Genomic DNA, 14,938 nt, shown 5'->3' on the forward strand with positions numbered 1-14,938 from the left:
AAACTGGTTTCAAGCAGGAGGAATTAGACAGAATAATCATGACGTTTAAGATACTGCGTGGGATGATGCATGGACTTAAGTCTTGGGCCACAGTATATCAAAGCAAACAGCGATCGCTGATCGGACGTTCATGCTTAACCCGAATTTTTGCATAAGACATGGCGGAGCAACAAGCGCCTCCTCCATCTTTTTGGCAGACAACTACACCATCAAGTCATGCAATCTGGTCCTTCTGGTAATTTAGTCTCTGGGATTCTACTCATTCTTCGTCTGTCACTCAAATACCATCGTGTCTCTAGAGGCTTGGAAGCAATCTCTTGCTGCCGAGGAAAGAGGAACTTACGCAGAGCTGTTCAGGGCGGCAGATGCCGAGCGTAAAGGCATTCTCCTAAAAGACGAGGCCTTGGCCTTCTTCAAGAAAGCTGACATACCACAAAAGATTTTAAATGAAGTGAGCTTCGGGTGATTGACCTTTGAAGATCTTGCTGCTAACTTGACTTTGTCAAGATTTGGGAGGTGGCCGATCAAGACAAGCGAGGCTTCTTGACAGACAGAGAATTTAGCATAGCTCTGAAATTGATAGCCTGTGCTCAGCATGGAATTATGCCAGCTAGTCCTGTGCTAACGACAGCAGGTTAGTGAGAAAAATAACCAACTTTGGGATTAGTCGTGCCTTATCCTAGAACTTTCTAGTACCACCTCCCCAGTTTGAGAATGTCCATTTTCGACCGCCAGCAACACCAGCTCGAACGACCACACCGTCAAGTCCTAGCTTATCAGCTACGGGATCTGCGGGGGGAAGCGATACGATAAATCCAGATGAACGTTCCAAATACATTGCAGTTTTTCAATCTGCAGGTCCTGTAGATGGAATCTTGACAGGTTGGCATATAGGATGTCTTCGAAAGGCTGAAACATACAAGTCTGATGTATGGTGCTAGGTGAAAAGGCAAAAACAGTGTTTCTACGGTCCAATTTGGCGCCTTCCATACTTCATCAGATTTGGACACTTGCCGATACACGCAAATCAGGAACTTTGAATCAGACTGAATTTATAATTGCAATGCATTATATTAATCGAGTTATATCTGGATATCCTTTACCAACTTCGTTGTCAGCATCTATTTACGCTGCCGCCGCTTCAGAACGAGCCATGTCACCAAATTTGTCAAAGTTATCAGCATCTCCTACACTCAGACGGCACGCTACTGGAACACCATCGACACTATCTAACACTCGTTTACCGATGCCGAATGGAAGCGAAATATCTATATCCCGCGATGAATTTGCAAAATACAGATCCTTTTTTGAGAAACTAGATACCAATCAAACCGGTGTAATATCGGGTAAGTTGAATCAAGTTTTAAAAGCTGCGTGTCATCCACTAAATCTGAATTTGACAGGGTCCGATGCAGTGCACTTTTTTGGTCACTCGAAATTACCGTCCAGCGAGCTGGCACGCATCTGGGATCTTGCTGACACCAAGCAGGCCGGTCACCTGGATTTGCAGCAATTTGCAGTAGCTATGCATTTGATTGATAGACGTTTAGCAGGCGAACAAATACCTAATATGCTGACCAATATTAATATCGGTGAGTCCGAATCATTGGAATGACATGTATTGGAATAGTTGCTCACTTAGCAAGCTCAGATGCAGGGATAGCACCTCAAGCTTCTGGCATGCAGCAAGCTTCTAATGAGATGGACTTGCTGGGTCTCGGTGACTCTTCAGCAGCTGTACAACCGCAACAACAACAGCAACCTATCCCACAACAGCCAACAGGACAATCTATTATGCAGCAACCAACGGGACAAATACCATTTGCAGCAGGGCAGCACCTTGGGTTGCAGCGTACAGAACTGGAAAATAACTTGTCATCCATACGAGCCGATACCCGAGCACAAATACAACATAATGATCAGCTACGTAGTCAAATAGAAGCCGAGCAAAAAGCTGTGAAAGAACTACAAGAGACGATCCAGCGCGAAAAGGAAGCATTGGAAGCTTTGAAAAAAGCAGCCCAGGATGCTGAGCATGAACTGCAGCAAGAGAAAAAGAGAAAGGAGGATCTCATCCGAGAACTTCAAATGTACAAGCAAGAGGGCAAGCATTTCAAACAACGAGCCGAAAGTGCACAGAATGAGACGCAGCAAGTCAAGGAAGAAATCGCATCCATGACAGCACAGAGTCCCAAAATTGATGTTGCCAATCTTTTTGCATTATCCAGCGCACCCTCGACAGAATTATTTGCATCTGCGCCGCAGCCAGACTCGGCTCAAAACTCAAACTCTTCAGCTTCAGTTGCAGCCAATACGCAATCACCAAGCAAAAAGACATATGATCCGTTTGCGAGCATCAAAGACGGAAAGGCTTCTTCGACGTCTTCTTCTCCTATGATGACATTGAATCGACTTCAAGAAGAGAAGCAGGCTAGATCAACCACTCCCAACATAGACATCAGTGATATTGAAGCCAAGTTTCCTGACCTCTCCACCGTTGAGCAAAAGTTCAGCTCCCCGACAACCGCAGAGTTTCCTTCATCTTCCAGTACCACCCAACATCCTCCCGCCTCTCCTAAGCCTCCAGCTCCGGCGGCCGAATCTGCTCCTTTGAACATGAACTCACCTTCATTAGCAAGATCACCTATATTTGGCAATCAACAGCAAGAGCAGCAGCAACAGCAGCAGCAGCCGGTGAAAACTACCATGTCGCCGTCGCAGGCCAAGTCTGTTGCTAAATATGGTTTTGATCTATCTGCGTTTGAGGAAAGTGAAGAATCAAGCACACCAGCTGCTCCGTCAGGATCAGGAACCGGTTCGCTGAAAGATGAATTGAATTCTTTATTTGGAAGTCCTGCACCTGCAAAGCAAGAGATGCCATCCAGCACCGCAAGTAATTTCGATGATATATTCAATGTCTCCTCCTCTTCTCAAAATACTAGCAAAGAGAAAAAACCAACGTTCGATGACATGTTCTTTTCGTAAAAATATACATTCTTTTCACAGAATAATTCTATCTTCCCAAGCGTTGAATTTCTCCAACTCATTTATTCTCGCTTTTCGATCGCCTAGCGCGTAATAAATTCATCCACCAAATGACTTATCAGTTTATATTACCCTTTTCCAGGTCTAAAATGCCCGCAGAGGCCGGTGGTTCCTATTACCCCTCCTACGGGCTGTTGCAATTGGAGTAGAAGGGTGGTATTTGGTGGAACCTTACCAAGTTGGTCAAAGCACGCACCCAGCGCATACAAGACATCCAACAAGTCGGATTTTTGACATTTTGAATTTTTGAGTAGTATCTGTCAGCCGATCACAAGCATGACAGATACTATGAGGTAAGATATAATTTATACCGTCTTTTGAGCCCCTCACAGTGGTTCATAGAGATATAGTTGCCGTTGTTATTGCTCAACATGAACTGAACGTCACCCATATTTAAAAGCACATAGAGTGAATTGTGTAAATAAAATGATTTTGATTAAGCCAGAGTATGTTGTTCGTTTTCATCAGAAACTGCGGCGAGACCCATGCTTCTTTGCTATTAATCTGTACATTTTTCATCTTCTTCTCTGAAAGTATCTATAAATTGTTTGCGATAAATTGAATAAACTGATCGATCTCTCTATGCTGTCCAGATGCGTTGGATGGCTTCAGTTAAACCGACGTCGTTTGTATTGAATTCGAAGCATCCCCACATGACAAGACCGGTTGTGCCCATCAAGGTCCAATTTGCGACACGATGCATTCGTGGATATACTCGCTTTGGTATATAGTCGGTAATGCAAGAGTCGAAACCGAGGTAGATGTGATAAGGCAGCACGACGCCCAAAAGTCCGTCACAGATTGGATGTGCGCCGTAAATGAACTGGGTGCTGATGAGCGGTATTAACGCTATTGCGGATGCTCTTTCCATCGTCCAGTGATATGCTCCATGTGTATATCCCTGTTCCTTGTTCTCTTCTTCCACCGATTTGACTGCAGGTTCTTTCTTCAATGGGTCGGCGATAGCCGCTGCCGCTCCAGCTGTCAGAATAACTTAGTGAGCACTACTCAAAATAACCTGCCCAACTATTATATGTTGCTCACTCGTATGTCGTTTTGTGATCAGGAAGCTAGATCGTGCAAGGACTGGCCGGGATCGCTGCAGTAACTGAATCGCCATGTCGAGTTTGAGGGGAAAGATATGAAACTAAGGAAAACAAGCCTCTGCTCCTCCGACACCCCGCACATTCTCCTCTCGTTTCTTTCAATTCTCTGTTTCTCTCTAAATGACACCAGCTGAAAAGGAACCAATAGCTACCGGCGCCGATCCCGAACAGCATGACGGGAACAAGAAACGAGCTAACAACGGAAACATACAGCCGGAACCGAAGCGGACACGGACCAATCCATTTCAAGATCTAAAGATCAACGACGACAGTATCTTGCATACGGTCAAAGAGCGCACGTTGTGCTCAAAGTGCAAAAAGTCTGTGAAGTATTTTTGTTATCGATGTTTTGGAGTTGTTGGTATGGAACGATCCAAGGTTCCATATATCAAACTTCCGGTCCATCTTGACATGTAAGTGATCAACTTGCGGGATAAATGTTGCATATTGCTGACGATGATGTTTTATAATAGCATAAAGCACGAAATGGAATTGGACGGCAAATCAACAGCCATACATGCTCGGGTCATTGCAGAAGATGATGTGGATATTTACAACTGGACAGAGGCATCAGAGGAAAATCACTTATTCGAAGGGTCGCTGCTTTTGTTCCCTGGACCTGACGCAAAGCGACTGGAGGAGATTCCGAGAGATTCGTTTGACCGCATCATTGTTATAGATGGTACCTGGAAACAAGCGTCAAGGATTGTGCGCGAGACACCTGCGTTGCAGAATTTGCAAAAGGTCACTATCCAAGCTCGCAAGACTAACTTTTGGAGATATCAGCAAAAGAGCGAGAACCATTTAGCAACGATTGAAGCCATTTATTATCTCTACCGGGAATATGCGGAAACATTTGAAGGAGGATACGAAGATGGACGCTACGACAATTTACTCTTCTACTATCGATTCTTTTACAATCTTATTCAGGATACCTATCGTCAAAAACCTGACAAGAAATTCACGCACAGGCATCGACAAGATTATATCCAATATGATGATAATGAGAATGAGAATGAACAAAATCAAAATAAAGCTGAATCTTGAATGGCATACGTATCAATAACTGGCTGTCATGCGAGTGGTCAGATCTGGAGACGACATTCTTATAAGCCTCAAAATCATTCGTCAATGCAGATTTGTGACCACTTATCAGCAAAGCCTCAATTATCAAGACAAAAAAGTGTCTGTGCCTTGCTTCGTTTTATTCCGCACACAATGTCACCGACCCGAGTTGAAAAGGTTTGTAATGTTATATACAAATAAATGTTAAGCGACAGGAATCTCTAACATTCAAATCTACAGGCTGAAAAGAGAAAGCGAACTGAAGAAGGAACTTCCGGGTCTGAAGTGAGCAAAAAGAAGAGCAAAACACACAAGTCCGAAAAGACGGAAAACAAGAAAGTTAAGGATGAAAAGAAACACAGCAAAAAGCATAAAAAGGAACACGGAGGCGATCACAAAGAGAAGAAGAAATCTAAAAAAGAGAAGAAAGAAAAGAAAAGAAACCATGAAGAAGCAGCAACAACAGTAGCAGCAGCTTCTGAGCAGAATATGGAGATTGATCAGTTAGCCAGCTATATCTACAAGGAGCATCCTTCATTGACAGCCTTGCCACAAAGTACAATTGATGAGTATTTGAAGAAAAACGAGGTCGATATTCACGGTGACTTGAAGCTTCGACCTATTCTCGAGTTTTCGCAGACGAACTTGCCCGAATCGCTTCTCAACGTATTCGCAAAGTTCGCAAACCCTACACCCATCCAGGCAGTTACATGGCCGATTTCACTCTCTGGTCGCGATATTGTCGGTATTGCCGAGACTGGTTCCGGCAAAACGTATGCATTCACTGTTCCTGGTCTTGTACACATCTCATCACAGCTCAAGGGTGGTGCCAAGAGCAAGAAGCCAACCATGCTTGTCCTCTCTCCCACCCGTGAACTTGCTATGCAAAGTGATGAGCAAGCTAGTGCCGCCGGTAAAGCTATGGGTATCTCTACAATCTGCCTTTACGGTGGCGTTCCAAAGGATCCTCAAGTCGAGGCTCTCAAGAGAGGTGTCGACATCGTTGTAGCCACACCTGGACGTCTGATGGATTTGATTGATGATGGTGCTTGCGACTTGAGTGAGATTTCATTCTTGGTCTTGGACGAAGCTGATCGCATGTTGGATGATGGTTTCGAACGAGATATACGCAAGATTATTGAACAAACGCCTTCCAGCCGCCAGACTCTCATGTTCTCTGCCACCTGGCCTGCTAGTGTCCGTAAACTTGCTGCTGATTTCCTCAAGAACCCTATTCGAGTCACTATCGGTTCGGACGAACTCGCCGCATCGCAAAACGTCAAGCAGATTGTTGAAGTCTTGGATGATCCACGAAGCAAGACTAGAAAATTGATGGACTTGTTGAAAAAAATCCATGCCAGCCGAAGCAATCGTGTGTTGATTTTTGCCTTGTACAAAAAGGAAGCGGTGCGTATTGAAGAACAGTTGCTTAGAAATGGTTACAAGGTCATCGGTATCCACGGCGACAAGAGTCAGCAGCAGCGCACGGCCGCTTTGAACCAATTCAAGTCTGGCTCTCACCCGTTGATGGTCGCAACAGACGTGGCTGCTCGTGGTTTGGATATCCCTGATGTTGAATACGTGATCAACGTTACCTTTCCTCTTACCATTGAAGCTTACATCCACCGTATTGGTCGTACTGGCCGTGGTGGCAAGAAGGGTACCGCTTACACTTTCTTCACAGTACAGGATAAAGCTCACTCTGGCGAGCTCGTAAATGTACTCAAACAAGCAAACATGCCTGTCCCTGATGGACTCCTCAAATTTGGAACATCTGTCAAAAAGAAGACCCACAGCGCTTACGGCGCCTTCTTCAAAGATACCGAACATGCACCCAAGGCGACAAAGATTGTTTTCGATAACGACGACTAAATACTACATCCTCTTTAGCGTCCTGTTTCTGCCCTTTTCTTCTGCATCTAGACATACGGATATACACACAATCTCTTGCTCTCTTTGGTCTCGGCATATTGCACTTGTCTTCATTAGCATGCTGTTTCAGATCAGTGTTTATTATAAAATGTATCCATATCTGGGCCATGCTTTAGTAACGTCGCTCAAAGTTGGTATCCAATGATTTGAGAGCTTGAATGGCGGCGGCGGTACCGACTCCATCCTTGTTAGGGGAATCCTCGGGCAATGTCCCCTTGCATTTTCTCACTAATAAACAGGGCACAGTAGGTGGATACTTTGCACTAGAGTAATTACATGATCGTGAATGGCTGTATTCTCGCTAGCAGAGCATCTTATTTTCTGGTTTATACACAAGTTTTGATTCCCACGCTATCGAGGGTCGTCAAAGCCCTTGGGATGGTTACGTACGATGGTGTCGGCAAGGCCTGTTTGAACCACTTTTCCTTGATCTTCATGTTTCTTGAACAAAAATTCTGTGGGCATTTCCCGAGCGACGAAAGCGTCATCGAGAAATGAAGGAATTTCTAAATATGCTAGATCAAGTTATTGCACACGAACGCAGGGCCTTGAGCAAAGAAAAAGATACAAACGCACCTCAAGTGCCTGAGAGCAAGAAGGACCTCTTGGCCTTGATGATTGAAAGTGAAAACAACGGTGAAGGAGCTCACACTGACGAGGAGCTAAAGATGCAGTAACATCAATTTTTGTAACATTCGGCATTCGTTTTAACGCATAGAAATAATCCAGGCCAACCTGCATATCTTTTCCTTGCTGGTCACAACACAACGGCTAATGCGTTATCCTGCGCTGTGTACTACCTCGCTGCTAATCCGTTCAGAGTACGTGCTGACTGAAAAGCAACTTCGTAACGGTTTTGGCTAATTTAATTGCCACTTTGGACTAGGATATCCAACAAAAAGCGACTAGCATATCTAATAAAAGCACGCGGTTTACTTTAAATGCCCTTGGGTTTGGCAAATCTGGCCTGCTAATAAATATCTTGCGTGAAAGGATCCGGTCATCTACATGTCACCACAGTGTAATCGCGTATTGTATTTGGCTTTAATTATACCTTATACAGCAATGTAAAAGTATATAGCCAGTTTTTGACATGACGCCATTTAATTTTCTCGAAATTGGACTAACGAAGTGGATATCATCAGATACGAGTAGCACCCGAAGATACACATAAGACGGCATTCATGACACGATACGGACTATGGACATAGCATGATTTCTAGATTCTCCGTATAATGCATATGCCTCGAAGTCGTATAAGCTTGATCAGCGTATCGTGAGTTTATCACTCGATTGAAGCTTAAAAGATTTACTCTGACCTTCTTTTGTGATGACTTCCAAGTGCCTATGAGGCGTGTTCCCCTATCCATAGCGCCGTTCGTTTTTGCCAGATCAATAAGTTCGTCTGTTATTATGATCAAATCGACCTCCTGTGTTCGTAATAGTAATTGATAGTTAAAGTACAGAAGCTAAGCAGTCTCAAACGAATCTTGACTTACTTCATTCTGTTAATTCCCTTGTCCATCTTTTGTCGTTTCCAGAAATGTTTTAACGCCCTGTTCTTTACATTGCTCAATTCCAAGTTCGTCACCTTGCCGCATGCTGTCCAACCTTTTTCGGATACCCGATAGTGCTTCACTTGGGACTGGGACATGTTTCCACTCCTCAGGTGCTGTTTGGATGTCATTAAGGAACTGCAAGAATTCGTCTTCAGAGTGGTCACTTTTGGTTCTAGATAACTGTATTAGCAAAAAATACGTGGACGTTTTCCAAAAAATTGAACAATTTACATGTTACACATGCAACAATCCAATCTAAAGTCTGATCAGGATGACAAGTTGGGAGCTACTGGTGGTGATGGTCGAACTTATGGCCATACAGTGAAGAATACACCGGATCCCGTCCAACGGCGATTGTCGAGCCATGCTGCAGTTCCGTTTCTGCGGCGACCGCTGAAACTCCGGTCGCAACATCTGCATGTTGTATGTTCTCGATTGCAGCCTTCTGTGACTAAACAAAGGTATTCCGATATTGGAGCGAAATCTGACCGAACCGTCCTATCTCTGGTTTTTGCGCTTATGGCGGCTGATTTATTTTTGCCCGCCATTGTTCTACGTTGTTGTAGTTGCTGGAAGGTATACGTTGTCAGCAGATGTTCAAAATATTCGTATGCAGACATCATACTTGGTTATCTTCCTCTCAACAATTGTGACATTTTGTGGAAATTTTGCCAATTTCAGTAATGGTTAACAATGATTCCGGTAGTTTTCTTTTGCATTGACGACAGAAGCGTTCTCCTTGTTTTACGTCGTCTGCGGACAACAGCAGTGCTGATCTTTGGTAACATGCGCCCTCAGACCTGCCGATTGCCTTTGCATTGTCTCTCAATGGCTTGGTTTCACTGACCGCCTTCATAAGGATTCGCTCCTCTTCTTTCATCCAAGGTTTGGAACGCTTTTTGTGCTCCACCTCCAGGGACAAACTCCCATTCTGAGGATACAGCCAGTTACCAATATGCTTACGTGCTCCTCTATGTACATCTGCTTACCTCATCATTTTCGTCACCTCCTTCCTGATGGAAGCTTGTGTTCCTTGCAGTATTTCTGGTAATAATAACAAACAACTCTGCCTGCGATATCTTGCCCCAAGACTTCTGCCGCTTCGCGCCATGTCTTACCTTGCTTTCGTAGCGATCGTACCCGGACAAGGTCATTGTATGAGAGAGCCACATGTGCCTATCAAAGTTCGATTACACTTTCTCAAAAGAGCCACATTTGATATTGTATCATTACCTTTCTGGTCGCACGCAACTGTGCAGGTTTCGGCCTCTTTAGATCTCGGCGAGGCTGTTTATTCGGATCCTTGGCTTTCAACGGCCTTTTAATCCTGGCCATCTTGAGCAGGACGAACAGGTGGACGGAAAACAGGGCAGACCAAGAGAAAGAAGTCGCGAAAAATCGAGCAAGACATGGATGTCTGTTGCAGTCAAAGTCCGCGGAGCCGCATAAACCCTGAATCAAAACTCTAGTTGTCTTGATCTCAAACTCTTTTGCTGTTATTGTGCTTGAGCATGTAAGCTAATTAATAACTGCTATTGGAGTGATTTACTTTCCTTGTTCTTATGAATGCAGGATGCTCCTTGCTCGAGGACGCTGGAACCGGCAATGATTCCGGTATCTTCGGAAGCGTCTCGTCTTTTCCTAAGACGTCATGCAAGTGACCTGGACAGGCAATTGGATCAGGTATTCATCTGCTATTAAAGGATTTACAAATATAAGCTCGCCGAATATGAGTTCACGGCTAGTGTTCAGAAGATAAAACGATGACTAAGGGTCTATAACCTGCAACTAAACATCGCTCAGAATAAAGGTTTATACAATGCATCCTCTTTAAATCAATCCCTAGGTTCCTCTCATAAATGTTGAAGTTAGAGAGAATATGTATTCATATATCAATCTAGCAATCACCTATCTGCGTATGATATGCGCTGCACAGCATTCAGCGCTAGCATCGTCTTCATTCTTAATTGCAGTATGGGTTTGCTTTTCTCATTTTAGTCTCCAGAAGATATGGTGATCAGTCGGTGTTTCCGGCCAATATATAACGGCAAAAAAGGCACTCTTTCGAAATATATCAACTATTTCACGTTTACATTCGCTTGAGCCACAGTCTCGAATAATTTTATAGATATGTAATTTATTAAACAGGAACGTGTCTGGATAGGCTATTTCAAAATGTGATATAGAAAGGCATAAATATGAATAAAATATACAATTGTCACGGCTAGATTGGTCGATTTCGGCTGACTAATGACGTTTTCTAAAGGTGATTTCAAGCTTTTTAGTTGTGATAAACCCCATACTAGTTGTAACGAGTCCATTCTTGTGAATGGAGTTCTCTGGTAACGACCATTCGTATCTGCGAACTATAGAGAGAAAAAAGTCGTGTTAGGCTGGATTACTGCGTACTACTAGGTAGCGGTCTATTAAAATTTACGCAGCAAAGGCAAAAGTACTTTTTGCTCAGCGAGGCTAAAGTTCATACCGATACACTGACGTGCACCATTGCTAAACGGAAGCCATGCCATGCCAGAACCAGCCAACTGGTCTGCCTCTCCTCCAGGCAAAAAGCGGTCTGGATTGAACGTCTCGGGGTCTTTCCATATACGAGGACTATTGTGCATATCACGGATATCGAGAGCTACTTTGGTACCCTTTGGAATAAAAACTCCATCAAGTTCCGAGTCCTCGGCAGCAGTCCTAGCCACCATGGACTGTATGGGATTGCTTCGGCGCAGTGTCTAAATGATAAAATCATCAGGATGTTACAAGACCCTGTCAAGTCTAAAGGTATAGTACCATCTCTATGAAAGTACCTCCTTAATAACGCAACTGCAATAAGTTAGCGATTTGGTCTGCTCGATCGTAGGGAAGATATCTTCGCTGCCGTCGCCAAGGACATTTCAAGCTTCCTGCCTCGCCTTCTCTTGGACATCCTGCGATAGCAAAGTTGGTTAGCCCCGGTTCTTCGCACGGATCCTCGATCAAGCATCTTCCTACAGGATTGATGGCCATGTAATAGACGGCATACGCCAAAGCATTTGCGGTAGTTTCGTGGCCGGCGATAAAGAACAAGCACAAATTGCTCTGTAGAGTACACTCAATGAAATCGTTCTATTATTGAGTGTCAACAATGATAACTGCTTGTTTACCTTGAGTTCCCGTCACTGAGTGCATCTTCTCCCTTGTTTTCGCTTTCAATCATGAGCGTCAACAGATCCTTTTCGCTTTCTTTCTTCTCTATCCGTGCTGCTTTCTCATCACTCACAATTTTGCGCTTGTGCGCGATAATGGTATCCATATCGTTTAAAAAGTCGTCAAGATCTCGATGTACTTTTCGACGTTTCGGAAATGCCCCTAAAAACTTGCTTTCCAAGAACGGAAACAAGAAGAATATCGAGTCGAACAAATTTTCATTAACGCACCGAGTACTTGCTTGTCCATTCATTTTCTGGATCCTGGTGGAGTTGAAATCAAAGTCTACATAGGTGCATACAGACAAGAGACCAACATTCAGTAACTGCTTGTAAAGTAAGCATCATATTTCCGAAAAATAATTACCGAATTCTGCCAGTCCAATAGCATCGAGAGCGAAGCGTGTCGTAAGGTCCAGAAAATCAACAGTCTCATCCATAGTATCCATTGTCTTGAAAAGTTTGTGCGTCAGCGTCGTAAACAATTCAACTGGCATAGATCGGTGGAACGCGGGATTGGCGATCTATATAATTTGAATTCAATCCTTTAGAGCACTGTATTTTCAATGCAAGCCGTCGCTCATACTCTTTTTACTTACGTTACGTTGTGCTTTCCACTCTTCTCCGTTTAACATTAAAATATTTCGACCCAGGAAGAACTTGCCCACCAATGTTTTCACATGACGCTGTTGAAACCCAGGTTTTTGAAATATATCTACATGCTGGCCAGTGAATATTTATTCAAATATACTTTTAGCTTCGATGGAAAATTTATAGAACTTGCCGGTCTTGAGCAAGAATCTCTTTGCAGCAATCGGATTCTGTACTCTAACTATCCAGCCATTCCGTTTTGAATATTAGTTGGGGATAATTTAATGCTTGGGACTTTTTGGATACAGTCATACTTGATCAAATCTCTAGATCACAACGGAATGTAAACTTTTGACCTGCTGGTGGAATATTCACAGGAGCGGCATGAACTTACGACATAGATACCATGTTCGGTTTGAAGTGCAGTAGGGATTGTAATCTTTTTCGCGATATCGTGAATCGGCCACTTTGAAAAGAGCGCCCATATAAATCGAAGATTGTTTACACACGGTAGGTGTCGAAGATTCTTTGGTGGCACCGTTATCTGGCGATATCCAAGGTATATCGTAGTAAACAGAACCGCAGCGCTTAGTGAGAAAACTTGAATTTTGCGAGAGCTGTGTAGCACGTAGTTCTCATAGACGCGCTTGATACTAGAAGATAACATGAACGCAACTCAGGAAGGACAGTTTGTGGGAAGGAGGGCGGGGAAGATGTTCAAAAGTACAAAATAGCAAATGCTACGTTGAAGGATATATATAGACAGAAACCTGGCTAAATAGTTCAGCCGGTATTCGAGTAGAAGATACAACTTAGCAAAAAGTCACCCAAGCACCCAGGAAGGGACCATCAAGGTAGTGTCGCCGTTATCATGTCGGTAAACGTTTTCCATTCAATACTTATCCTAAATACTATTGTTTATCCAAGCAACCAAGACAGCCTGTTGCCGTGAACCTTTCAGGGATCTGTTACACGGCCGAACTTGCGCGCCGTGTTTGAAAATGTATTTAGATATGGTTGTAACAGCTGCGCGCATGCAAAAATTACTGCACTGATGCAAGAAAAGATCTGTAGCTGGCATTAATTGAACGACCCCATTGTAGCAGTAAGTCCTTTCGAATACAATATGTACCATGCATTATTAATCTTGAATACAAATGAAGGTGCATAATTGTGCGGAAAATCATCTGCTCGACTGTCGCAATATGAAACTGCTCTAGAAGATTGACATATCAGGTCAATTGACTTGGAAAATGCGGCTGCATTTTCTACGGAAGTAAGCTCTGACGCTTAAGGTAATAACGATCGACCTCCATTTGTACTATTCAATAATGTAAGTGGCACACAGAATGTTTGCATTCGTATATCTATGCTATTCTCATCTTGGAGTATTATCACAGCTTTGCGACTCTGTTAAATGCAGGGAGCGGTAATTCCCAAAACGAGGATGCCCGCTTCACAAGGGCTGCATCCAATTTCTCTTGTCGTTCAAGCAAAAAGTCGGATATATCCATGCCCTTAACTCACGACGGACCTTTTCACGATTCCTTGACTGCGCGATGAACGAAGGTACGACATACCCCTTGCATCGGTTTACAGTCTCCTGACATTTTACAGAGCAATTGCGGAATAAGTACAAGAAACTGAAGAGACGAGTCCGCGAGATCGAAGAGGTAACAATTTCCAGCTTGCGCACGTTCTTACTTGAGATCAAAAGACTGAACAGGTTGAGCAACTCAACAGGAGAATGATGTACTTCATGTGCGAATCTACAAGGCACGAAAGAGTATACACCGACTGAAACTGGAGCGATTGCAAGTATTATTTTGGGGATGGGGAACTATGTCAGATATTCCATTTGTAGCTTATCCATATGAATGATATAGGTTCCTACTCGAACGGATTGGTAAAGAGAACGGAGAAGAGTCGGATGCAGCGTCTTCGCACGATGAAGCCCTGTGGCAAAAGGCACCAGTTCGACGGAGACGAGTGGAAAAACCAAAAAAGAAAAAGGATCCAAATGCGCCCAAAGGACCTGGAAATGTGTTCTTCTTGTACTGCCGCTTTGAACGTGATAAAATCAAGGATCAGTACCCAAATGAAAGTTTGGGAGACATTACAAAGATCCTTGCGCAAAAGTGGAAGGATTTACCAAAGGATGAAAAGCAGGTGAGCGCAGAGATCTGCCTGGCGATTTATTCATATCACCTAATCAATTATCAAACAAAATAGAAATACTATGACATGTACAACAAAGAGCTCTCTGAATACGAGGATGCCATGCGATCATACAATGCTTCTCATCCTGAAAATGCTGCTTCCCCTTCTGCACATCAACAAGTAGCAGAACATCACGCTCCGGAATCGTCAGATATGCCTGCTTACGATGCATCCAAAGCTGAAGCTACATAGCTCTCTATAAAATTTTGCTTGCTGACATATCCCC

At 43.6% G+C, this 14,938-nt stretch overlaps 9 protein-coding genes across 9 annotated transcripts; 5 read left to right on the top strand and 4 right to left on the bottom strand.

Moving 5' to 3' along the window:
- Positions 1-216: 216 nt before the first annotated feature.
- Positions 217-2,985, top strand: VTP01DRAFT_6531 (uncharacterized protein; the record flags this gene model as incomplete). Its single annotated transcript, XM_069385443.1, has 7 exons — positions 217-235; positions 300-451; positions 508-634; positions 694-882; positions 942-1,346; positions 1,404-1,592; positions 1,652-2,985. The coding sequence occupies 7 exons, from the start codon at positions 217-219 to the stop codon at positions 2,983-2,985; spliced, it is 2,415 nt and encodes an 804-aa protein (XP_069242904.1).
- Positions 2,986-3,625: 640 nt separating this feature from the next.
- On the bottom strand, positions 3,626-4,165 carry VTP01DRAFT_6532 (uncharacterized protein; the record flags this gene model as incomplete). The annotated part of the gene is made up of 2 exons (XM_069385444.1): positions 3,626-4,026; positions 4,090-4,165. The coding sequence occupies 2 exons, from the start codon at positions 4,163-4,165 to the stop codon at positions 3,626-3,628; spliced, it is 477 nt and encodes a 158-aa protein (XP_069242905.1).
- Positions 4,166-4,271: 106 nt separating this feature from the next.
- VTP01DRAFT_6533 (uncharacterized protein) lies at positions 4,272-5,198 on the top strand (the record flags this gene model as incomplete). Its single annotated transcript, XM_069385445.1, has 2 exons — positions 4,272-4,564; positions 4,625-5,198. The coding sequence occupies 2 exons, from the start codon at positions 4,272-4,274 to the stop codon at positions 5,196-5,198; spliced, it is 867 nt and encodes a 288-aa protein (XP_069242906.1).
- Positions 5,199-5,369: 171 nt separating this feature from the next.
- On the top strand, positions 5,370-7,088 carry VTP01DRAFT_6534 (uncharacterized protein; the record flags this gene model as incomplete). The annotated part of the gene is made up of 2 exons (XM_069385446.1): positions 5,370-5,393; positions 5,457-7,088. The coding sequence occupies 2 exons, from the start codon at positions 5,370-5,372 to the stop codon at positions 7,086-7,088; spliced, it is 1,656 nt and encodes a 551-aa protein (XP_069242907.1).
- A 218-nt stretch (positions 7,089-7,306) lies between these two features.
- On the top strand, positions 7,307-8,359 carry VTP01DRAFT_6535 (uncharacterized protein; the record flags this gene model as incomplete). The annotated part of the gene is made up of 5 exons (XM_069385447.1): positions 7,307-7,416; positions 7,486-7,553; positions 7,668-7,821; positions 7,867-7,969; positions 8,294-8,359. 5 exons carry the CDS (start codon positions 7,307-7,309, stop codon positions 8,357-8,359), a joined length of 501 nt encoding a protein of 166 aa, XP_069242908.1.
- Positions 8,360-8,367: 8 nt separating this feature from the next.
- Positions 8,368-8,949, bottom strand: VTP01DRAFT_6536 (uncharacterized protein; the record flags this gene model as incomplete). Its single annotated transcript, XM_069385448.1, has 5 exons — positions 8,368-8,409; positions 8,468-8,578; positions 8,648-8,653; positions 8,702-8,879; positions 8,939-8,949. 5 exons carry the CDS (start codon positions 8,947-8,949, stop codon positions 8,368-8,370), a joined length of 348 nt encoding a protein of 115 aa, XP_069242909.1.
- A 44-nt stretch (positions 8,950-8,993) lies between these two features.
- On the bottom strand, positions 8,994-10,668 carry VTP01DRAFT_6537 (uncharacterized protein; the record flags this gene model as incomplete). Its single annotated transcript, XM_069385449.1, has 5 exons — positions 8,994-9,158; positions 9,697-9,825; positions 9,941-10,200; positions 10,257-10,348; positions 10,616-10,668. The coding sequence occupies 5 exons, from the start codon at positions 10,666-10,668 to the stop codon at positions 8,994-8,996; spliced, it is 699 nt and encodes a 232-aa protein (XP_069242910.1).
- A 286-nt stretch (positions 10,669-10,954) lies between these two features.
- On the bottom strand, positions 10,955-13,159 carry VTP01DRAFT_6538 (uncharacterized protein; the record flags this gene model as incomplete). The annotated part of the gene is made up of 10 exons (XM_069385450.1): positions 10,955-11,073; positions 11,145-11,448; positions 11,524-11,539; positions 11,708-11,794; positions 11,860-12,187; positions 12,269-12,425; positions 12,501-12,587; positions 12,653-12,733; positions 12,807-12,818; positions 12,887-13,159. 10 exons carry the CDS (start codon positions 13,157-13,159, stop codon positions 10,955-10,957), a joined length of 1,464 nt encoding a protein of 487 aa, XP_069242911.1.
- Positions 13,160-14,051: 892 nt separating this feature from the next.
- Positions 14,052-14,904, top strand: VTP01DRAFT_6539 (uncharacterized protein; the record flags this gene model as incomplete). Its single annotated transcript, XM_069385451.1, has 5 exons — positions 14,052-14,061; positions 14,110-14,165; positions 14,236-14,306; positions 14,379-14,661; positions 14,725-14,904. 5 exons carry the CDS (start codon positions 14,052-14,054, stop codon positions 14,902-14,904), a joined length of 600 nt encoding a protein of 199 aa, XP_069242912.1.
- Between the last annotated feature and the right edge of the window lie 34 nt (positions 14,905-14,938).

This window comes from Rhizomucor pusillus (assembly GCF_041956525.1).
Source record: "Rhizomucor pusillus strain CBS 183.67 unplaced genomic scaffold VTP01scaffold_3, whole genome shotgun sequence".
Taxonomy (NCBI): domain Eukaryota; kingdom Fungi; phylum Mucoromycota; class Mucoromycetes; order Mucorales; family Lichtheimiaceae; genus Rhizomucor; species Rhizomucor pusillus.